The sequence below is a fragment of the Lepisma saccharinum genome, chromosome 1, assembly GCF_977018435.1.
Source record: "Lepisma saccharinum chromosome 1, izLepSacc3.1, whole genome shotgun sequence".
Taxonomy (NCBI): domain Eukaryota; kingdom Metazoa; phylum Arthropoda; class Insecta; order Zygentoma; family Lepismatidae; genus Lepisma; species Lepisma saccharinum.
Window position 1 is genome coordinate 11,565,105 of NC_139229.1, and position 24,303 is coordinate 11,589,407.

The 24,303-nt window shown below is 38.8% G+C and overlaps 1 protein-coding gene across 1 annotated transcript; it reads right to left on the reverse strand.

The window, feature by feature from the left end:
- Positions 1–18,452: 18,452 nt before the first annotated feature.
- On the reverse strand, positions 18,453–23,796 carry LOC145994135 (sperm flagellar protein 2-like). The gene has a single exon (XM_083130246.1). The coding sequence runs from the start codon at positions 23,670–23,672 to the stop codon at positions 18,453–18,455; it is 5,220 nt and encodes a 1,739-aa protein (XP_082986372.1). The 5' UTR covers positions 23,673–23,796.
- Positions 23,797–24,303: the final 507 nt, after the last annotated feature.

A 24,303-nucleotide genomic window follows, 5' to 3' on the forward strand; every position in this document is an offset into this window, starting at 1 on the left:
TGTTTATTGTGTAATTCAGTGACGTATCGTGACGTTGTCGGAAATGTAAGCAATCAGTCGCGGATCCACGGGGAGGGCGATAATTCCTCCCAACTGCTAGTTTTTCTATATATTACTATACCTAATATTTTTGAAGACTCAAATGTTCTGTCTGATCACCAAGTTGAACAGGCTGGGAAATATTGTTTATGCCTGTGATAGACTAAACAGAACTGTATCTACAGTTTAAATTTTCATCCGAACCACTGTGCAAGATACCTCAAAAGGGGATCGAACCCTAGACCCCTTGAAATAATAGGTTTCTGTCTTGTTTGTTCATTCACTGTACTTCTTATATCTGATCGATCAGATTACAGTGCCAATCGGAGGGAGTATGATAACGACGTGCACCTAATCTTTAAAGCATGGTTCCTGTTTACAGTACTAACTACATAACTCTCGAACGCCTGGAGCGATTTCAACCAAACTTGGTATACATATCACTTGCAATCTGGAAATAAATACTGTGGGGGTAAGACACCCCTGGCACCCCTAGGGGTGGGGGTGGGAAGGGGTGACATGTAAAAATAATCGAAAACGACCGGTATTAGTGTGGAATCCATAGTTTTCGGGGTCGCTAAGATGAATAGTGACACTCCCAATGCCGTTCAACTTCAAGACACCTCTGACACCCCTAGGGGTGGGGGTGGGAAGGGGTGACATGTAAAACGACCGATATTAGTGTGGAATCCATAATTTTTGGGGTCGCTAAGATGAATAGTGGCACTCCCAATGCCGTTCAACTCCAAGACACCCCTGGCACCCCTAGGATTGGGGGTGGGAAGGGAGTGACATGTAAAAATAATCGAAAACAACCGATATTAGTGTGGAATCCATAGTTTACGAGGTCGCTAAGATGAATAGTGGCACTCCCAATGCCGTTCAACTCCAAGTTCATTTTACACTATAGTTAGAATTCATTATTTTCATCTCTAATAGAAGATTGGTATAAATAAATACCCTGGCAACGCCGGGCAATCAGCTAGTTGTTTATATAAAAGAGAGCAAGTGTAGCTTAGAATTGATTCTCGAAGAGATGAGGTGTAAGAGTTAAATTCGCCTCTTCCGACTGTAACTTCTGGATCCGCCACTGTAAGCAATCCTAGTAAGAAAGTAAATTTAACCTCAGTGGTGTTGGTTACTACCATTTTACCCCCACTGAGGTTAGACGTTGATCAAAATATGGTATGAACAGGCACATATCTAGAAATACATTTCCGGGTGTCCGATCAAGTGTCTCAATAATAATAATAATAATAATAATAATATAATTAGAATAATTATATTAAATTAAATTAAAATAATGTTGTTTAAATATGTAAATTAATTAGTATTGTTATTATTACATGAATAGGTAAAATGATGGTAATATAATATCTATGTAACAACATGTATTCATTATCTATCTTACGTGTAGATGAAGTGTAGCAAAAATTTATATAAAAACAACTGCTCTGGCAAGGGCATTAATGTCAAGTAGATAAGACATTTAATATTTATTGATTAACAATAAAGGAGTTAGATACAAATGTAGAGGAAATTGGCCTAAAATGACATATTTTCTGTAGAACGCCTAAAAATAGGACAAGACTACAGGTTAGAAAGCTGATTTTGTTGTAACCCATTGTTACATTATTTAGCTACAATATAAAAATAATTCGAATGATATATACCCAGAGAACAACTAGTAATAATCGTTTGAAGTGCAAGATGCAATTTTTCAAGTACTGAAATAGTACGCCTAAAATGACATAGTAAGTGATGGTAAAATGATATACTGTACAATTTTGATTGAATTGTTGATTTAAGTCCACTTTATGCACAGAAAGGCTAATCGGGACTGGACCTACACTTTAAAGTGGGATCCGAACCACTATGTGCCTCCACCGGGTATCGAACCCGGGACACCTTGATTTCAAGACGACGACGTTAAATAAATGTTTCCTCATTTTGTCTATTAGGGTAAAATGACATACTGTAATTTTAGACTGGTCAGTAATGTGTCGTTTTACCCGACAACAGGAAAAGAAGTTATGAAGTGTTTTTCTCAGACGCCGATAGAACATTCCACGCGACAGTACATTATCATTTAAGCCATTGAACACTATGCACAGAAATTCCTATTGTTAATAATAGTGTACAGTTTAAGATGTGTAAATGTATTTCCCGTTACGTGCAAGAGAAAACATCACCACCTACTTTTTCACAAAATCACTTGCCAACAACAGCACATTCGTCGTTCACATTTGCCATTTCACAAGTTCCAGTTTTTTTTTTACGTTGTGCATCGGAAGGACTGAATTGCCTTCGCCTGAAAACATCCACATCCGAGAAACACGCACTATGTCATTTTACCTGAGTGTGTCATTATAGGCCACATTCCCCTAATAGACAACAATAATTGTACAGTGATCATTTTTATTTGCCTATTACAACTGACGATAAGTAGAGTTGCTGATTAATAGTGTATACATACGTACATATATGTAGTAGTGTGCATAAATCTTCGGAAGTGTCCTTTAAAGCCATAGGAGCCAAATTTCTTGCCTTCTAATAAGTTCAGCAGAAATTAATAACCATTGATTACATAACAACTGCTAAACAATTATATTTTCATTATTTAATTTTAGTACTTTGTAAGTCTTTCGGGGGGTCCGGACCCCCTGGAACCCCCACCCTAAATACGACCTTGGGTATGAACCTCCTGTGAGCACTGTTACTGACATAAGTAGACTTAATTTTCATTATGTACTACTGCATACGATCTATTTTTGTTTTAACCTGTTCTAAACACTACTATCATCATTATTACTTACTTTTTGATGATTTTTTTGTGTTGCCTATCCAACACTTTCAGTGGGCAAATGAAGTTTGCAGGAAAAGGGATCTTCCACTCATTGTAGTTCCGTTCTATTGTGACGACCACAGGGCTATCCTGAAACTTCCTCCATGATTCGTGTATCAGGTACCACGTTGTACCAAGTAAAATTGTCCACACGACAGCCCATAATAATCTGTTAAAGAAAATGGAGGCCCTTAGTAAAGAAACTAATTGATCTTGGTTTACTGTTAACATTTTTCGAATTGAAAGGGGGGAAGGTATGGAATCTCCCCCCTCCCCCTTACTTTCTTTACCAGGTTCTACGTTTCGAAATTCTCTCCCTAGAAGGGTAAGAGGATTTCTAACTCTCTTAAAATATAGGTGTACTAGCTTAGTTTTTTTTAAAAAAATAATTATTATTAATTTTCACTGTTAGAATTAAATTTTAAGGCTGGAAAGTGGCAATTGGACAGTAATATTGGCATGTAAAATCTCTGTGAAAAAAATAAAAAATTAAGTTATTCTTATAAATATAGTGTTATGAATAGTATCTTTATAATAAAATTTGTGCGCATTTTTGTAAATACTTGAAATAGTATTGTTTGCTATAATTGTTCTGCAAAAGAACAATTTTAACAATTGAAAAAAAGAATAATTAACTCCTAATAGGTCATTAGTTCATTACACTTTCAAAGCTCCTAAATATTGGGGGGGGGGTCTGAAATCCCATTTTGATCAATTCTATCAGAGAGGGTGTGGAGAAAGCTAGAAAACAACGTCAACTCCGTAATTTCCCATATATATATAACAACTCTCATTCAATGTTTGCTACTATTCGTGGAATGACACCTTGGTGGCGAGTGTGTTGGGTGCTTGACTCACCAGGTGACCACCCAACCCCCTAGACAGGAGTAGCGGGCTACCCCTGGGTATATGAGGTGTTCGCCAGATTTCAGCACTGGTGCTATGAGTGTTCGAGAAACATTAGGGACAACAATAAAATTACGCGTTCATAGACTTCGTTAAAGGTTGTATACTAGCATTCGCCTGGCGTTTTCGTAATTTGAAACGCGACCATAGTTTAAGAATCGACACGGGCATGGCTTCGCCAGAGGGTTTTTTTTTTATGTAGGGTCAATAGGGTCAAGGATTGAGGAAATATTTCCAGTTGATGACTATGAAAAGTGAGATCCCTTTTTTGCCATTCCCATCTTTCTCTTTTCTTTATTTTTCTTTCTACTATTAACATATTTCTTTCTCTCTCTCCTTTCCACCTTTCTTTCTTTCCAGTATTCCCATCTTTCTCTCTCTTTCTAATTTATTCACCTTTCTTTCTGGCCGCGGTGGCTCAGTCAGTATCGCGTCTGACTACCATGCTAAAGGTCCCGGGTTCGATACCCGGCCGGTTCAAATCCGGGAACTTTTCTAACGATGGAAGCGGCCCCGGCGCCCACCCAGCGTCGTCGAATAACATGGGTACCTGGGGGAAACCCTGGGGGGTAAAGGCGGTCAGGGGCGTGATGCTGATCACATCACTCCCACTCACGACCGGATCAAGAAAGTGTGGGGCGTTATCCTCACACCCCCTATACGCCTTCATGGCGTGGTGCTAAGCACAGGGGAGTACTTTACCTTTTTTCTTTCTTTTTCTTTCCACTATTCCCATCTTTCTCTTTTTCTCATTTTTCACTTAATTTCTTTGTTTCCGGTGTTAGTATCTTTCTCTCTTTCTCTTCTCTTCACTTCCTTTTTTCTTTCCACTATTACTATCTCTCTTTCTTTTCTCCGCTATTCTCATCTTTCTCACTCCTGTTATTTCACCTTTCTCTTTTCTTTCCAATATTCCCATCTTTCTCTTTTTCTCCTTTTTTCTTTATTTCTTTCCACTATTACTATTTTATTTTTCTCTCCTTTTACACCTTTCTATCTTTTACTTTCCAATATCCCATCTTATTTCTCTCTTTCTCCTTTATTCACCTTTCGTTCTTTTTTCTTTCCACTACTCCCATGTTTCTCTTTTCCCCTTATTTAATTTCCTTTCTTCCTTTTCACTATGACTTTCTTCATCTTTCTCCTTTTACACCTTACTTTCTCTTTCCAATATTCCTATCTCTCTTTCTCTCTCTCTCTCTCTCCCCCCTTTTCGCCTTTCTTACTTTTCAGGTTTATTTCTCACTCCCTCCTTCTCTCTGTTTCTTTCTTCCATCTTTTCGCCATCTTGTAAACGCTACTCTTGCATAACGGGCAACAACCTGATTTTAGATTTCCTTGAGGGTGTACAAAGTTGCACTTTGTCTGCCAAAGAGAAGTTAACCTTAAAAAGTCCCCTCTCGGCTACAGGACAGTGAGGGTGGGAAGCTCGAGAGGGTGAATTGAATATTTACTGCACTATCAAATATGCACCTCTTGTAGCTTACCTCTCTGCGAAATATCGCTTCTTGTTGGCCGCTTCCGGCAGGCCGTGGAAAGAAGTTTCCGCCAGGGTCTTTCCAATCCAACCAAGCATCTTCTGTTATTCTGAATTCCGTTCGAATTTATCGCTACTGCAATATACAAAATATATTTTGATTTCTGTACTGATTAGCTACAAACCTTCACTAATGCGTAGAGACAGGGGCGTGCACACTCTCCTTAAGGCCGAATGACACGGAACTGGATTCCCAGTAGGAATACCCAGTTGGCGATGGACTGGCTACGTTAGTGGCAATTATGGCTTGACTGTTCTAATTGGTACTGGTTTTCTCTTTTATATTCTGTGGAACAGCCAATCCGAGCGAAAGTTTTGCAATGTGAAGATAGTCTGTGTTTGGCAAAGGAAAGTTTTTTTGGCCGTGGTTTCTGAGTGTTTTTTTTTGTTTTTTTTTTCGTTTCTCAATAAAAGAAAAAGTAACAGAGATTATGTGCGTTCATGTTCAGTTCATTCATATTTAGGAATTTATCCAAAGCGATGAGATTTGTACGCGACAAATGTGATTAGCCGATAATGAAAATTCTTATTATTACGAGAATATTAAATGTTTGAGACATTTAGTTGAATGAATGCTGCGAATCTTATCTTGAATATGAATACGCGAGTTCATTAAAAAGCAGGGCCCGGATTTTGATGACGTCATCTTATTTTTCATTATGAAGTATGCATTGCTCTTAAGTATTAAAATCCTGAACACGGATCTCTGGTTGTAAAAATGTGAATTTTCGTGCATTTTTTCGTCATATTTTCTATTTTTTTAAAGTTTAGGTCATTTTTTTTAAAGTTGTGCGTCATTTTTTTGTGTTTTATGTCCATTTCTGGTCTTTTTTGCGTAATTGTAAAAAAAAATGTGATGTAATTGCATTGCGTTTCACTCACTGATTTTTAGCCAGGAACTGGCATTTATCGCTTTGATGTCGGTAACAATGAAGATATGAATTGTATCGCCATGCGATTGTAGGAACAAAGCAACTAGCCGCTCGAAAATGCACATCTTGAAAGTCGGTGTCTTGGCTACTTATTGTCGCGGCACACTTTTGATTCGTTATTTTCGCTGCCACATTTTTCGTTAGTTAAAGGTTTTCAGAGAGGAAAGTTTGCTTTTCTGTTTCCGTAGTTTCATTCAGCCATGTCTATATAAAGTAAGGCCATTTATATCGTGTCATTTGTAACAGATTGTATCGGAATTCGATGGGTTTTTTTTTTCTACGGACGGTAAAGTATTATTTTGTAAGATGTGCGAAACAAAGGTATCGACCGAAAGAAGATTCACAGTGCAACATGTGGGTCGCGATATGTATATACGGCAGTGCAACTCGCAAGTAAAGGCCGAATCACACGGAACTGGATATCCAGTTAGAGTGAGCGTCAAATCTCCTGCATATGGCGATAGCCAATAGCAGCGCACTGCAACGGTGCCATGTCGAAATCTCACACGGAAAAGCGACAGCGTGGTTGAAGGAAACGTCTTGTCACAGAGAGCACGGCAACGCCGCACGTCTGTGATTCGCTGTTTAGCCGTTCAAGGCTATATGCAGGAGATTTGACGCGCACTTTAGTTGGTGCCAGTGATGCCAACCGTAGAGACATGTCTCTACGCATAGGGACTTTGCACTATATTTTGCCCGCGTAGGGACGTAGGGATAGATTTTGCCAAATGAGGGAAAACGTAGGGACTTTTTTCAATGTTGGAAAATAACATGGTAAATTTCTTATATCGGACAAACGGCTGAAATTTGCTACTTCATTTAATTTGAATATTCGTACTTACGTATTCTGCATTGAGAAACATAGTTGAAGGTGGCATTTCGCTTATTTCACGGAAATAAGCTCTATGTGCTACATATTGAGTAAGTTTTCTTCATTTCCGGTGAGGTTAGGTTAGGTTGGGTCACGTTTAGGTTACAATAGTTAAAAATTGGTTTAGAAAAAAAATACGTAGCCCCACACACCATTCTCGCATAGCCCCACGAACCATTGACACACAGCCCCACGAACCATTTATACATCGCCCCACAAACCATTTTCGGAAACGTACCTTCTTCAGTTACAAAAACACGTGTTTGGAAACACTGACCCGTGATTACGTCATCACACACAGGCAACATCCGGCTGGAAGGAAATGGATGCAACAGCTTTCGTGCATCGGTCACACATTTATATCGAAAAATAGAGGACTTACCGGCAAAATTCAATGAACGATGCGAGAAAACACTTCCCCGAACTTCCACAACTATAAAGAAACTGCATTCGGTAAGTAATTTCTCCTGTAAATTTGAAGAAATCCGTTTGTCCGATATAAGAAATTTACCAATAACATTTTATTGTGAAAAAGTGCAAAGCTTACTCGCCGGTCAGTTGCTCTTTCTTCGCGCTCAGTTTCCCTTTGTGTATGCTTATTGCGCAACGTTGACACATCTTGCATTGCAGTTGCAGACTGCAGTTTGGTCGGTACGATAACTAAGTAACGTGTGTGCGCATATTGTACAATCATTATTTGTTGACTGGTGTTTCTGGGCGTGTTTCTAGCTTCTAAAGTTCATAGCTGTAAGTTGCAGCATGGCTTCTACACCTAAAGAGAAAAGACAAGTTCGTGATGAACTCGATAAAACAGAAAAACAGCAATCAAGAAAGCAACGGTTCCGAGACGCATGGCTTGAAGAAGACCTGTTCAAAGGGTGTGTGGCGCCTGTACCTGGTGATCCTTTTGAGGCTTCGTGTAAAGCGTGTGATGTGAAATTATGTGCTGGCCGTAGTGAATTAATAAAACATTCAAGTCGTGATATTTGCAAGAAACGTGTATCTCAACTTCAGAGCCAGTCATTGCTCACGTTATGGACGAAGGAACCTTCGAGCAGCACAAGTGCACATCTTCGGAAGGATACAAAAACGACGGAAATAAGGTTAGACACTGCTTTTGCTGAACATTCGTTTCTAGATATTCTCACTTGCTGCCCAACGCTGTATTATTAGAAAATGAATGGATTAGTTTGCCTGGATACTTTAGCGAGGAGGAGAAAAAGAACTAACAAATCTCCCATCAGAATTTTGGAACACGTTATCTGTTACCAAGAACTTTGAAGGCAAGTTATTTTTTGAAAATATTTCCACTCTCGCGAAAATAGTGTTAACATTACTACATTCTAATGCGAACACTGTAATACAAAAAACTGGGACCAGAATTGTTAAATTCTTTGCTAGTGATAAATTGAGGACTAAAAGTGGTAAACGTTGTAAGTGCCAAAAGCGAAAGTGTTGGGAAATCGCATCGTTCAGCACATCAGCCCGTAAGAACGTTCACACTAGTGCCTCTTTACACGCCATTTGAACTACTTAGAGAGGTACCAGCCACATTTCACGTTTACCACATTATAAAGCATGGCACATTTCACAGTTTAACTTGGGAAACGGTGTTTGAATTATTGTGGCACTTACAGCGTTTACCAATTTTAGTCTTCAATTCTTCCCTTAGGGCACGTGAAGAGGACTTGAGGAAATACAGCATCACCAACCAACATTATCTCTTCACAGCAGCAGCATGTATGACTTCAAATAACACAATCAACAGTAAACGACTCAGCGTTATTCATAAATTGTGGAAGCATCGAGCAGAAAGATTTGGTAAGTAAATGTGTATATTTTATCTTCTGTTTTGCATGCTCATGAGGTGTTTTTTTTTTTTAGTCGCTTTACTTGGCGTAGGAACATTTGGTCAGTTGTAGGGACATTGCCGAAAAGTGGTTCGCAACACTGGTTGGCGCTGAACTGGCTACCTGACCGGAAGTGATGGCTGCCTGGTTGGCAGCTTGACTGGTTCTAATTGCTACTGGCTTTCCTCGATTGGATTCTGTGGAGCAGCCAATCAGAGCAAAGTTTGGCCATGTGAAGATAATCTGTGAGTTTGCAAAGGAGAGTTTTTTTTTTGTCTGTGGTTTCCTAGTGTTGGCTGTTTTTGTTAGTTTCTCGATAATAAAAAATTAGGAAAAAGTCAAATTTAATATGTACATGGCAGATTTAGGTTCAAAAATTCTTCAACACACTCGTCTATTACAATATGCAGATGACATTGTTATATACACTAGTAGTAAAAATATTCAAGAAGGGGCTCAAAAAATTCAAAAACCTCTGGATGAATTATCATCATGGTGTGATGATATCAATGGAATTGAAGTAAATCCAGATAAGTCTTCGGCGGTAATTTTTAATAAGAAGAGATCTCATTGATGCATATCAATAAATATAAACGGAAAAACTATTAGTCAACAAAGAAGTCATAAATTTTTGGGACTTATATTAGATGAAAAACTTAAATGGAAGTCACAAGTAGAACTGGCACAATGTAAGGGATCTCAAGTGATTAACATAATAAAAATGTTGACGGTTAAGAAAAAGTGGGGTGCTGATCCTAAATTATTACATCAGGTCCATAAACAGATGCTAAACTCAAGACTAGAGTACTTCCTTTATGTACAGTGATAATCTAAGTTGGGCTTTTAACACGCTATCTTCTATCCAATATAGCAGTTTATGCAATATTTATGGCCTTTGGAAAGGAACTCCAAAACAAGCAACTTTCGTAGAAGTGGGAGATCCACCATACAAACGTAGAGTTAAATATCTTGCGAGCAAATGTTTACTTAAGAAAATTGCCAACCCGACATCTCCGATCATACCAAAACTTCAACTCTTAGACTGTTTGATGCTCAACAGACGTACAGCAAAATATAAATCCAGATTACCTATACTAGTATATTAATTATGCTTATAAGGACGTTAATAAATTTCAGGCTAATATTATTCGTTTACCTAATGCACATGCTTCATGACAGACTACTTTAGTATTATATCTCCCATGAGGATTCATTTTCCTGCCTTCCCAAGTAGAGATTTCAGGAAGACAATCCCTACCCATGGGGGTCCGGAAGGGGGGGCAAGGGGGGGCCGTGGCCCCCCCCTGGAAAATGAAAGTGAACCAAAAATTATGTATTTCGCACATAAAATTTCATTTTAGCCACAATAATATGTGTTAATTATTGCATGAACACCATAAATTCAAATTTAAGCAATGTTTTTTTAGGGAACAACACTCTTTTGGGCGAAAATGTGCCTTTCCCCCCCCCCTGGAAAAAAATACCTTCCTTGCCCCTCCCTGGAAAAAATCCTGCGGACGTCCATGTCCCTACCATTTCAAATAATATACATCAAGACTACAGACAGTCAAAATTACAATGCGAATATCACATATATACAGATGCTTCAAAATCAACGTACTGTGATAATTCTGCAGAATTCAAAATTTTTCCTTTGCCATCGTATCTGTCCATTTACACTGCAGTAGCTTTCGCAATACGACAGGCATTGCTTTATGTACAAGAGAAGAAGTTGAATTGAGTTCTAATTGCAAGCAATTAAGCCTCTGTGCTAAATTCTTTACAGTTTGCATCATGGTCATGTCATACGGAATGGTACATTGTTAACATAAGAATACTCACACTGAAATTAACGTGATTGGGATATGATATCAACTTTATTTTGACACCTGGACATTCTTTAATAGAAGGGTACAATATAGCAGATACTTCGGCAAAATATGCAGAGAATCAAACAATCCAACGGCCGCTTTCAATAAAGTTTCTGTTCTATTTACTGACTGGCAAAGCTTGTGGACAAATACTGTCACTCAATGCGGTAAGGCCTACTATTCTATACAAGAAAGAATTCCAAAGGAATGTTGGTTTAAACACATTCAACTCTCCCGGAGTTCCCTCACAACTGTAATGCGCTGCAGGTTAAATCACACTATCGCCGTAGCTCACCTTTACAAGAAGAATTTAGTGACTTCACCAGTTTGTTTGTGCAATGAATATACTGCAACTCCGAACCACATGAAACTTACAGAGAACCATTTTTACAGGAATTGTACAGGAGTGGACATCAAGCGCCACTGACCCTGCCTTGTTTACTGACATCCTCGGTAATCTATTCTTACAAAATATCTTAATAAGTCCAATATAATTCTGTAAAAGTGTAATGAAATTTGGTTATTATTTATTATGAAAGGAATAATTGTGAGTAAATATTATGTGCATACATGTATATAATACCAATTGATAAATTGTTAACTGGTGCATGGATTTTGTCCACAACCAATAAATATTTTATGCATGCGTGTTCAGTTCATTAATATTTAGGTATTTATGAAAAGGGATGAGATGTGTACGTGACAAATATGATTAGCCGAAAATGAAAATACTTATTATTACAAGTGTATTAAGTGTTTGATATTATTATTTTTTTGTGAATGAATCCTGCGAATTTCATGTATGAATATGTTTCTTTTTTAATTTTTATTAGAAGCACAAAGCTACAACATTCTTCAAATTGCTAGTCCATCTTCAAAGATTTTCTGCTCTGCGGGACAATCTTATGTCTTATGGGAACAAAAGTCTATCGGTGACAAGTATCGTGTGAGACGAAAGCAAGCAAATGGGTAGACAGTCCAGCGCCAACTAGGGCATTCCTACTGGAAATCCAGTTCCGTGTGATTCTGGCTTAAGAGGAAATCCACGCAACTTTTACTGCAACAAGGTATATCAGTGAAGGAGTGTTGTCCGACAAACAAAAATGTGTTGTCCAACAACGGGAGTTTCCTCACTTTTTAGAACCTTCCCATGCTGAAGATTGTTACCTACTGCAATAATTCTGAATAAGATTTTAATACCTAAAATTCATATGCACCTTGTAATATCAGTTCTAACGTTACAGAAGTAAGAACTGTGCCGTACTGTCATATCCTGAAATAAAGACAACATTTTAATCATTTTTAGGGCATTTTCCAGATATTTTAGGTCATCAAAACCCGGGCCCTGCGTTATTACCATATTTTCTTTCGAGCCAATTTCTAGTCCATACTTTTATTTTAATTTTTATTTTAATTTTTAATAACAATAGTAGCTATTCCTACAACGTTCTTCAAATCGCTCGTCCATCTTTTATCTTGCCTGCTTTGTACAGTACAGTAACAATTATCGTGTGAGGAGAGAACTAGCAGATGAGCCAGTACCATACAACTAAAGCCAGAATCACACGGAACTGGATTTCCAGTAGGTATGCCCTAGTTTGCGCTGGACTGGTTACCAATTTGCTAGTTTTCGCCTCACACGATACTTATCAACGTACTCGTCGATATACTTTTGTTCCCATACGAGGGAAGTTGTAATGGCGGCCGCGTGAGATGTAAACAATGTATCACTTCACACTTTTAAAAGCCGATAACTATTCAACCGAGAGGAATAACGTTTCGTATAAAACGTTATTAGATACAAAACAATGGCGCTGCTTAAATACATACTTTACAACGTTTACTGTACACGTATGGAAGAATATTTTAGTTGTTTCAAATGTAAACACCGTGCACTCAGCATAGATGGTGTAACTCAACGTGCCTTGCTGTATACGTTATACATTGCTGGAATAACACTCGGAAACCACAGACAAAAACGCTCCTTTGCACACCCACAGATTATCTTCACATGGCGAAACTTTTCTCTGATTGGCTGTTCCACAGAATCCAGTCGAGGAGACCAAGTAGCAATTAGAACATGTCCTATTCCTCCAAACCAGTCAAGCAGTCAGCCAGGCGGCCATGATTGCTACCTAGAAAGTTAATTGAACGCCAACTAGGGCATTCCTACTAGAAATCCAGTTCCGTGTGATAGGGGCTTAATCCAAGTCCAACTGGAAAATCCAGCAGGAGATCTAACCTGATGTGATTCAGGCATTACTTAGTAGTCTCTTTTTATACAGCATTTTTGTCCATTGTGCAGGTAGACCGACATTATTCAACTGTTTTTAAGTACAATATTCTATGAATTCATGTAATTAATCTTTAGTTCTTACTTTTCTAATAATGTTACAAAACATTAAAATGCGTACGTTTAGTGTTCAAATAAATGAAAGCACATTATAAAGAATTTCGAAAGTGAAAATGTGAATTACATTTAAATGTAATGCTGTTTACCTTAGTAGTAATGTCCTCTCCGCTTAACTGCGTTCAATAAGTCTTTCGTGCGTCGATGCTCCTGTGTATTTTTTACGGAGTCCGAAATGTTCTTTCGTCATCGATCTCCATTGAACTTTAATTATTAATATAACTACCTCTGTGAATAGATGACCTCTTTTTTTTAAACAACCGCCACGAAAACCGTCGGCAACAATACAATATTCATACGCTTGGAGCATAAAGATACGCATCAGACACGATTCCAAAGCAAAAAAATATATTTCAACGTACTAAGAAAAACAGTTGGAACACGCAGTAATGTAAACGTCAAAAACGTCGAACTCTTTTGAATATTTTATGCATGGAGCTGCGGTGGGCTTTCGACTCCCACCCTGGAGATCCGAGTTCGATTCCCTGGATGAGGGACCTAAAGGTTTTGTATTTTTCCAACATTGGCCCTGAATAAAGCGACTCTGAGCTAGGGTGACCAGACGTCCTGATTTTCGCAGGACAGTTTTTGATCGCCATGTCCTACAGTCTGCGACGCTACACTAAAAAAACAAATATGTCCTATTTTTCAACAGCGTCCTGCAAAACATTCAGACTAATTGTTTACCTCTGTGAAACTTTTAGTGCCTTTATAATTAATAGTATTGTTAGTTTGCAAATAAGTACTTCTAGATCTAAAAATTTTCCCGCTCGCTTCGCTCGCAGCCTTCTTCTCATTTTCACCATTTATTTTTTGCTTAGAGGCAGATATTGCATGCAGTCTGTTCATGATATGATATGCAAGGTACCGAATGATGATTATGAGTAGGGAGGGGAACTTGATGACCTTAAAAATATAGGTATATGACCTATAGAATGCCCTAAAAATTAGAAAAATGACGTAAAAAATGCAAAAAATTACCATTAAATTTGTTAGTTTCGGGTTAAAAATTTAAGGAAAAGGAAATTAAACAAAATGCAATCTCCTTATCTCATCTTAAATTTGAGTTTGTCCCAGACGGACACCTGGTTATTTCCCCCGACACACCAAAGACTGTCACCAGTTCAGCATTTCTTTTGCTCGTAAATTGCAATCCTGCGAGATATAAATTTCACCTTGGTGAATAGACTCAAGAATATTACCAAAATGAAAGAAGTGACAAAATATGACGAAACAATACACCGAATATTTCGAAAAATGACGGGAAAATGCCGAAAATCGGGGTAAATGACCTAAAACCTGAAAATTGGCAAAAAATGTAAAAAAATGCACTTTGAAATTACCTTTTTTGGGTTCTAGACGAAGTGGAATATTGTGTATATTTAATGGGCATCGTGTCCGCGATGTCTGAAAAAATATGGCATTTCATCAACTTCCGCTTCCTAATTATGAGTATATTCAGGGGCGCTTTGAAAATTAAAAATAGCCCAATTCTGGGGCTTTGCATGTTTGATGCATACATCAGATGATTACTACAGCTGCGGCAAGAGACAAATATATTTTCAGTATTGATTAATATTTTAATATTATTTCACAATGTATGGTTGATTGATTGATTGATTTAGTTTATTTTACTTCGCGTTTTGTGCCTCTTGGCTAATTTGCGAAGATGAGGATGAGTGATGAAATGATGAAATTGATGAATGGACATTCACAAACAACCAAACCCGACCGGGATTCGAACCCGGGACCCTTGGCACAATGTATGGGTGAGTATGGTAAGAAAGTAAGGAGACATACAAAGAAAACAGTAAGAACGAGAGATATAGGAAGGTTAATCTCAGAGGCGTCTCGTGAACGCATGTGGTGAATGCTGCGCATGCGTCAATTGTGGGAAAAAGGACAGCTTGCTCTGCGACGACATTCATGAGCGTTTCTACATTATAATGTCTTCATATAGGAGAAGTATTTATTTTACACTAGAGCGCTGAACTAGGCTTTTATTATATTTCTTGGATCTGAAGTGACGCATGCGTCAATTCTGGGAAATGAATTATTACTTTCTTTCACTTCAGATCCAAGAAATGTAATATAAGCTTAGTTGAGCGCTCTCGTGTAAAATAAATACTTCTCCTATATGAAGAAATTAGAATGTAGAAATGTTCATGAATGTCGTCCCAGAGCAAGCTGTCCTTTTTCCCACAATTGACGCATGCGCAGCATTCACCACATGCGTTCACGAGACGCCTCTGGTTAATCTGTAAAATTAAAAAGGTAAGCAGGAGGAAGAACGAAAAAGAGAGATATGAAAAGGAAAATAAAAGAAGGGAAGACCTCTGTGGCGGAGTTGTTGAACGCCAGGGGTCCTGGGGGCGAATCCCGGCCTGAACATGGATGTTCCTTGTCAGTGTCCATTCATGAATTTAATCATATCATCGCTCATATTCATTGATGCAATTAGCCAAAAGTGAGAGGAAGCCGACGTTAAATAACAAAAAATCAAATCAAAAAGAAAACAGATCAAAGAGAATTGTGAAATATTTCAGGAGACATGTAAGCAGCAGGGGGGAGGATGCATTTGACCCTGTGATCTTTTAGTTACAGTTGCAATCCTTCCCGTACGCATCCGTGGATGTCCTGCTTTTCGTTTCAGAAAATCTTGTCACCCTACTCTGAGCTTCACCCAGCCTCGAATACTTGAGCGGTAGAGGGCGTTGGAGCGTGGTATTTATCACATACTCTCCGCAAATGGTCAAGATCGAGAATGTGTAGGGCCCGGAGCACGGAGTAATTTTGTCTTACTTTACGTATTGAAGTGCCTTTGTCAGTGATATGAATGGCGTAGTGTATCGGAATTATATTTTGAAGTGAGAGGACGTTCCGCATTTGTATTTAAATTTCTTTTACACCTCATTTTGAATGGCGGAATGGCATTTGCAACTTGGTACGAGACGGTGATTTATCGACAAGCCCCCTACCCCCTAACAACCCCCCCCCCCTCTAAAAATTTTCACAGATACCCAATTTATATAATAATTTTGGCTCTAAACATAGCCTTACACCACCTAAAAGCGGGATCATATCCCCCCTCCTCCTGTAGAAATGTCTGGATGGACCACTGATAAGAAACAAGTGACATCAATTTGTATGGAAAAGTGATACTTCACGCGACCTGAATCTAGGAAGCCTATGATATTATTTGCGTATGACTGTACAATATAGAATTACCAGGTTTCGTGGACGTGGATGAGCTCTATAGGCGTATAGCTCTGAGCAGAGTCCGTTGACTATACCAAAAAATGTGACCAATGAAACAATGTGTTGCACAATCCATTTACTATTTGAAATTTTCGAAGTGCCATTCCGATCGCTGCATTTGTAAAAGTGTATAGTACAGTACAGTGGGATCCATGACTATTACCGTGCAAATTGTCCATCACCATGTTCGTCAAGAATTAAAAGAAAACTCAAAACAAGCTGTTGACAACTTCTGCACCAGCATACATAAAAATCCATCGCTTAAAAACACATAGGATGTAAGAGAAAAATTAATGAAAATAGTTACGGATAAATTGCACGGTAATACTCATGGATTGCACTGTACATACTTGCTTTCTACACACAAGACATGCGTATTAGTAGCGGCGATTAGGGGGCGAGGGGTTGCAGTTGTCCCTCCACCCCCCTTCCCACTTGTTGCAACTTTTGCTCCAGCACTATGCTAAACCTTATCTACCAAGACAAAGTGAACTGTCCCTGCCCCCTAGTTCTGGCACCTTGCCCCCAAGTTTTGGAACCCAATCGCCGCCATCCTAATATTTAGAACTTTCTGATCGGGGTTACTTTGAGGGGGGATTGCATTTGCCACTTTGGTTTTTTCCTGAGTTCTTCACTGCTTTTATTTGAAAATGTTGATTTTCTTCAAATTTTCGGAGGAGGCTGTAGCACCATCGTCCTCCCGCCCCTTCTCTGCGTACGCCATTGGGGTTAGCCATTTAAATTGATAATGCAGAATATCTCACAATCGAAACGTTTTGGAAAGAAATGTTTCAAATAAAAGTTCATTGACTTTAAGGAGGAAAGCGAATGCCACTATGTATGTTTCAGTAGGAGGGGCATGTTCAAGGTCATTCTAAAGTCGCTCAATTTTTTTTAATGGAAACCTTTTTTTGTATGTTTGTGTAATATTCTTATTCCTAGTACAAAAATGAACAACTTTTGTAGAAGCAATTTTTCTATTGACCGCATAGTTTCGCAGATATTTCACAAGTAAAAAGTGGTAACCGTTGGCCTCAGCTGAGATGTGCGATCATCCAACCAGTTACGGGGTGACGTGTGGTCAGCACGACGAACCCACAGTCGTTGTTGTAGTTATCCATGACCAGGTTACGCTACTTATTCGTAGCTCCCTAATTCCCTCGCGGTGGTGGGTGGCCATCAGTCCCATACACTGGCCGAAATCCCAGGAGAAAATATGACGTGGGTGAGGCGGAAAAACCATGGTCATGCAACCAACATGACGGCCATCTTGGAGTCAATTTCATTTTCTTAAATGGAAAGGTCGGATTGTGACAACAAAATGGGCTATAATTTGACGACCCACATCATGTGTTGGAACATTGGGCCGGTGTGTGCCAGTCCGTTTGTCCTTCATAGAGATTCTTCCGCGCTTTGCCCAACAACACGAAATGGCCAATCACGTGAGGATGATTAAAGTTACGACAAAACTGAGAACACCATCTGTTTTCTCTTCAAATTAAAGCCCATTTTGATGTGTTACATGGCCACCTTTTGATTTAAGAAAATTAATTTGACTTCAAGGTCACGACTTTCAAGCCGCATGTCCTAGAGGGTTTTCTCCCTCACCCATGTCACGATTCGGGGCGTCACATTGGTGTATGTCAGCCCGATTATTTTTGTAGGGGTGGCCCCACACTTGTGGCCATCCTGTATATAAAATATCATTAATATCTTACTGATTGATCTTACTTGTCTGTCACCTCTGAATTTCCATTAGTCTTCAGTTTTCATTAGCTGTAGCGTGTGTAATTATGGGCAAAATGCATCACTTTGTTAACACTGTAACGTTCATTTTTTAAAAAAATTATAAAATAGAAAATTGTAATTAAAAACAACATACAGCATTACCTCGTAGATTTTATTTGTTTCACGGTTTACAAAGAAACAAAAATTAGGTTCGCATCCTTTTCACATTTGCAATTTCATTGCAAAGATTGATTGCTTTAAACTTTTTAAAAATAAGCAAGATATTTTGCATGAAAGGATGATTAAGAATTTTCGCTATTGGTACAGGATCCACTACATTCCTGCAAATGTCTAAATACATCTGTTCCAAATCGTATTGGAATATATTACGCTGATCTGGCAAATGTGGTAAGCATATTGAAAACAGTTGAATGGCTACTTCCAGAGGCAGCTCTTTCTCTACAGTGGAAACGTTTATCTGTTCGGCGCTGTCCGTAGATTCTTCAGTTGAAGGTAAGTTAAAGTTTGAAGATAATGATTGCACATCAAGATTGCCTTCATTCATTCTTTCCTCGTTTATCTCATAACTCTGGCTTCCCGTATACGAAGGTACAAATGGTTCGGTAGAGAAGCGTTGTCCCATTGGATCATCCTCTTTGGAAATAGATGTATTTAGCTTGGGATGAATGATTGCAGAGTCACATCTCCAGGAACCGTCAAGGTTTTCTGAGTCAGCACTCAGTCGCCGATTTTCTACATCTTGAAGAGAGCTGTCGTAACTAGCAGCTGATTTGCGATGGTCACACAACTCACAGGGACGATACACGATATAGTCTTGTAATATTACAGAAAAAGCCTTGACCATTCCACACTTCGCATCCTCACTCTTGCAGAATGCTAAAAGAAGATCTATGTAGTTCACCCTGTCGATATCCACATGATACATTTGAAACAGGAGCTTCTTTGCCAGACTGATGCGTAAAGCTCTTTGAGGATCTACAGTGGCATCATCTTCAAACCAAAATGTGATACTGTTGTAACTAGTATAATCGACGCTTTTATCTTGATTCTTATCTAAAGAGGTAAACTGTTTCAAGCTTGACAAGAGCTGCTTCTGTGAAGGATACTTCAGATCAAGAGCATATATGAGGAAATCTTTCCAATGTATATATTCATTGCTACCTAATACATTCTCTAACAAGCATATTAGTTCACTAGAAGATAGATCTCTCCACTCTTTAGGTAAGACGAACGCATCTGCTTCTCCGTTGCGTGTTACGAGATCTTGAAGCAAACATGCTAATGTCTGCATGGGTAAAAGACCCGTGCGAGACATCCGGTAAAGCAATTCATAAAGCTTAGAAATTTGTTCAACTTGAAATTCAATGTCTGACTTCCTTTCTATTACTGGTGGAGGAGGAGGTACGGGTGGGTTAGGAAACGCAAGAACATTGGGTTTAATTTTGAAACTGTCGTTTTCCAATACTAGTCTAGCTTGGACAGGACGCTGTTCTTCTATAGCGCAACATAACACATCACAGAGATCATTCACGCTTTGTACTTCTCTTCCGTACCTGCCATCAATATCGTCAATCATTCCGTAGAACAAAATTTGAACTTTTTTCTTCATTTCTGACAAGTCTTTGTTCCCCTTCATTTGTATTACTTGTAACCTGTAAGCTAGCCGAGCGATTTCAAGTTCAACTGCAGAAGACCAGTCCTTGCATGCATTTGCCACTTTTTCTGTCATCTTTTCGGCCGGTTGCCCTTCCGCAACTTTATCTTTTCCAGTTTTCGCTGTGTCTTCTTTCCCTTTTGTACTTTTCCCTTTTGTACTTTTCCCTTTCGTACTTTTCGTATCCTTTTCTCCTTTATTCCCTGGAGATGTACCTGCATCCTTAGCATTGCGTAGCGCTTGTGCTTCTTGTGCCTTTATTGTATCAATCATAAGGTTTTTTGCGTTTTCTAGCTCCTTAGTTGCATAATTGATTGCCTCCGTTAAAGCATTATGGCACAAGGTAGTTTGATGGCTATCGTGTCGCTTTATCAGTAAATCTGCAATGTTTTTTCTAATTTGTTTGAAATCAAGACCCTTATCAGTTAATAAGTTATGCTTAACTTTCTCTTCGTCTCCAGTATCGACAGAAGGTTCGTGTCCTTCTAAATCGACTGTTGGAATATCGAACTTCTGTAATCTTGTCTCTTGAGGTAAAATACCAAACATAGAGAGGTAGTAGTCAGAAAGTAGTTGTAGCGTGTCAATCGTTCGATCTGCTTCCAACTTAACAAATTGAATGAAAGTGTTTACAAGGTTTATCATTTCATCCGCCACCCATCCTTCGTTAATTATCCATTGTCTGCGTTCTTCCGATTCCTCTCTCCTATTGTTGCATATCGCTAACAAGGAATCCTGTAGTTCCTTCACCCGTACATGCAACTCCATTTTACCTTCAGTGTCTTGTCGTAGTTCGTCTGAAACCTCATTAAGCATGGCCTGGAAAACATCTACGAATTCTTGCTTACTGTCCGGTCTCTCTATGAACTTCAGTAGCTCATTTCGAATATAAAACGCGTAGTATATCAAAGCCTCGCCGAAAGCCCGTTTAGACATAAAAGTCCTCTTGAACTCCCTTAAGTATGTAGTCTCCAATGTGGTCCAAATTGTAACTAGAGCCAATGATATTTCTCTTGATAATGGAAGATCCACGAATACCTTAATCTGCTGCTGATCTATTGCCTTCTCCTTGGAAATGTCTACAAGCTGCTTAGCGCCTTCTCCTATTACAGTTCCCCCACCACTGCTTTCACTCACTTCACTTCCAGCAATTTTAGCTTCCCTCAATTTGTGAAGCAATATTACGCCAGGATCATTAAAATAAGAAAATTTCATCGAGTCTGAAATTCCGTATATAATTGTTCTGGCCAACTGTTTGGCGTTGTCAAAATCAGGCATGTTAAGATAGAACGGTACGTATATTTCTTCTTGCACGTAGAAGTTTTCCAAGGGCGAAACGACTTGCTCTTCTGAAGTTTCAGGTTTTGGTGGCGAACCTCCTTTCACGACTATGAACCTTTTGAAATGAGTTGTGGTCGGCGGATCCAATGGCTTTGGAGTAGGATTTTTAACAAGTCTCGAGTATTTCGTATGTTCTTCTGGTTCCTCTTCCACCACATCATCATCTTCTATGTACTTCATAGCGCTATTCCTAGCGACTTCAAAAATGATATCGCAAGGTTCATCTGCTGGCGTGTAATGTACCTTTTTGGCGGAAAGAGCTTCTTCTAAAGCAACTGCCTGTTCTAGTCGAAGGGGGTAATTTAGAAGAACCCATCCTTTTACGTCGTCAAGTTTCTTTACGTATTCCACTATCATCCTTGCAATGACGGTGTCGTTGATCGATTCTCCAAACGCCATTGATTGTAGCGCTTCTTTCCCAAGTTCAGCTGCTAGAGACAACTTCAGTGTTTTTGATGTCAGCACATCTGATGGAAACTGCGTCCACTTGTGAATTAAAGTGTTCGATTTGCTCACTTCGACGTTAATCTCATTAATGACATTCATCACATCTAATATGGTTTCGCTTCTTTCTTTCAAACCAGTAAAACTCCTTTGCTTCGTAGCTTTCAACACCATAGAAGCAAATTCAGGATCTTGGAATTTTTCTAAATCAATGTCTATATCGCGAGCAACTTCCCTCTTGTATGCCTCAATGAATATTGGAATAATGGTTTCCAAAACTAGCAAATGAATTGATTGCGACTCTAGAAGCTCACGACTCATTTCTATGATATCAGATCCATGCAATCCAACACAGATGGCAGACAAAGTAAACTCCGGCAAAATAGGTGGCTCTGGTGGAGAAGGAGTAGGATATTTGATCTCCAGTAGGCGGTAAATAACATGGCCCAAGGTGTCATTTTCTTCTGGGACAAGAATATCGTCAAACTTCCAGGGATATAACAACTCTAAGTACTTATCTAAATCATTCATGTTAAGAACTTTGTGGCGTGTTAATTCTTCAAGTAAGAGCGGCTCTAATTTGTTACCCTGTGAGCTGTCGAGCATATGTAATATGTCGATGGTATCCATGTTTCCAAATATCGGTTGCGATTTGATGAAAAGCACTTTCCAGTTATCCCGCAATTCGCTTGGTATCTTTCCGTTGTTTATGAATCTTATCTGTGATGCTCCTAGGGCAATATCTATCAAGTCGTCAATTATAGACAACACTTGCTTCAAAATATATTTATGTTTTAATTCTTGTCTCTTTGTAACCAAAGTCTCACTTAACTGTTCTTCCCTTCTCTTATCAAGTTTTTTCTTCTCCAGTTCTTCCAAGATCTTTCCGTCCATCTGAGCCAGTGATCTGTTTACGTCTTCTTCCAGCTGGTGTAATGCAATTTTCTCTGATGTTATCCTGTTCTCTACCATCATATTTCTTTCGTGCTTTATGTGATACAGCTTCGTTGTTAATCTCTTCTCATACTGAGACTGTTTCATAAGCTTCTTACCGATGGAAAAATTAAATTCTCTTTCTTGTTCTGTAGAAATGGCTGTCCACAGTTCTGATAACAACGTTCTCTGGTATTTCGTCCTGAGCTGTCGTTTTCGAGCTATATCTTCAGCTTTCTCTTTAATTCTTCTCACGTAGTTCTGCACATCCTGGGTGCTTACGACATCAAAGCAGTTGAAGTCACAACATTCCTGTTTCAAAGCCATCAATTCCGAGAAAGTTAAGCCTTCTTCTTGAGATGAAGAATCGCTTCTTGAGTCAGAAATTGTAAATTTCGTTCGAGGTTGACTTCTGTGTTTTTCAGAACGGGATATTCTTGCTAAAGGCTCCTTGACGATGATCTTACGCTCTTCTACAGACCGTAGCAAGTCTGAAAATTTAGACTTGGAAGCCGCACACTTCTCTGCAAATATCTTTTGCCGTTCTTTGTACCAAGTTATCATTGCATTTTTGTCCAGTAAGGGAGTTGAGAATGCATTATCTGGAGTACTTTGCGTCATATGAGTCTCCTTGCTCACATTGAAACGCGACCTTTTGGCATTTCTTCCAGATATCTTGTAGTTAACAATACTTTGAATCCTCTCTTTCCCTTCAAGACTTAGAAACAGGAAGTAAAGTAACCTGAGGGCTGCCAGGCCGTTCCCGCGAGAGACGCTCTGTATAAATACTTCGCTGCAAGATATGTCTATTGTACCCAACCACTCTGCAACTTTTCTTAAATTCGACAGGCAGATTTCAGAGTTACTAGTTCTTTCAATCGATCGTATGTCATTTGCCGTGACTATGCCATACTTCCAAAGAATTTCGGCAATCAAGGTTCCATCCTTCATCTGAACCCCGAATATTTCTGGCTTCATATCTATGCCAAGACCCATCCTTACATTCAGCCACTTATTCAGAAATTCGCTCATTTTCAATAATTCAAATTTATTACTAACGTTCCGATGTTGAAAATGTCATGTAAGTTTCAGTATAAGTTCATCATGGTACGAATTGTCAATCATCCATCTTCATAATTCATCTGTGAACTCCTCGCGACATCTACGAAAGAGAAAATATTGTATACATATTGCATAATACAACAGTAACAAGGAACTTTACAAATCCAGCTGAACTGAACAAACAAATGAGGTTAGTGTATTTCTCGTCCTTGACCAATTTTAAATATACTGCTGGACAAAATAAACCGGACACTTGCATTTTTTGTGATAACGCAATGGGTCGATAAAAGCTCTGATTCGAAGGGTAACTAAATGTTGCAGAAACTGAATTAAGTACGAATGCATAAACACAGTCCGAGCCTATGAATGGTGCATATAGTACTACATGATCTGCCAAACATTCTGTAATATACCTGCGAGCTGTCATTGCAATTCAGATGTCAAATATTAAGGTGTCCGGTTTTCTTTGTCCAGCAGTATATTTTCAGAGTTTGAAAGTAGCACTGAGATATTCATGGTGTCGAATACAGTGTGTTTGGGAAAAGGCACATAAGTCAGAAACTACGATTTTGTGTTGCGTTCTTTTAAGTCACATTAAATC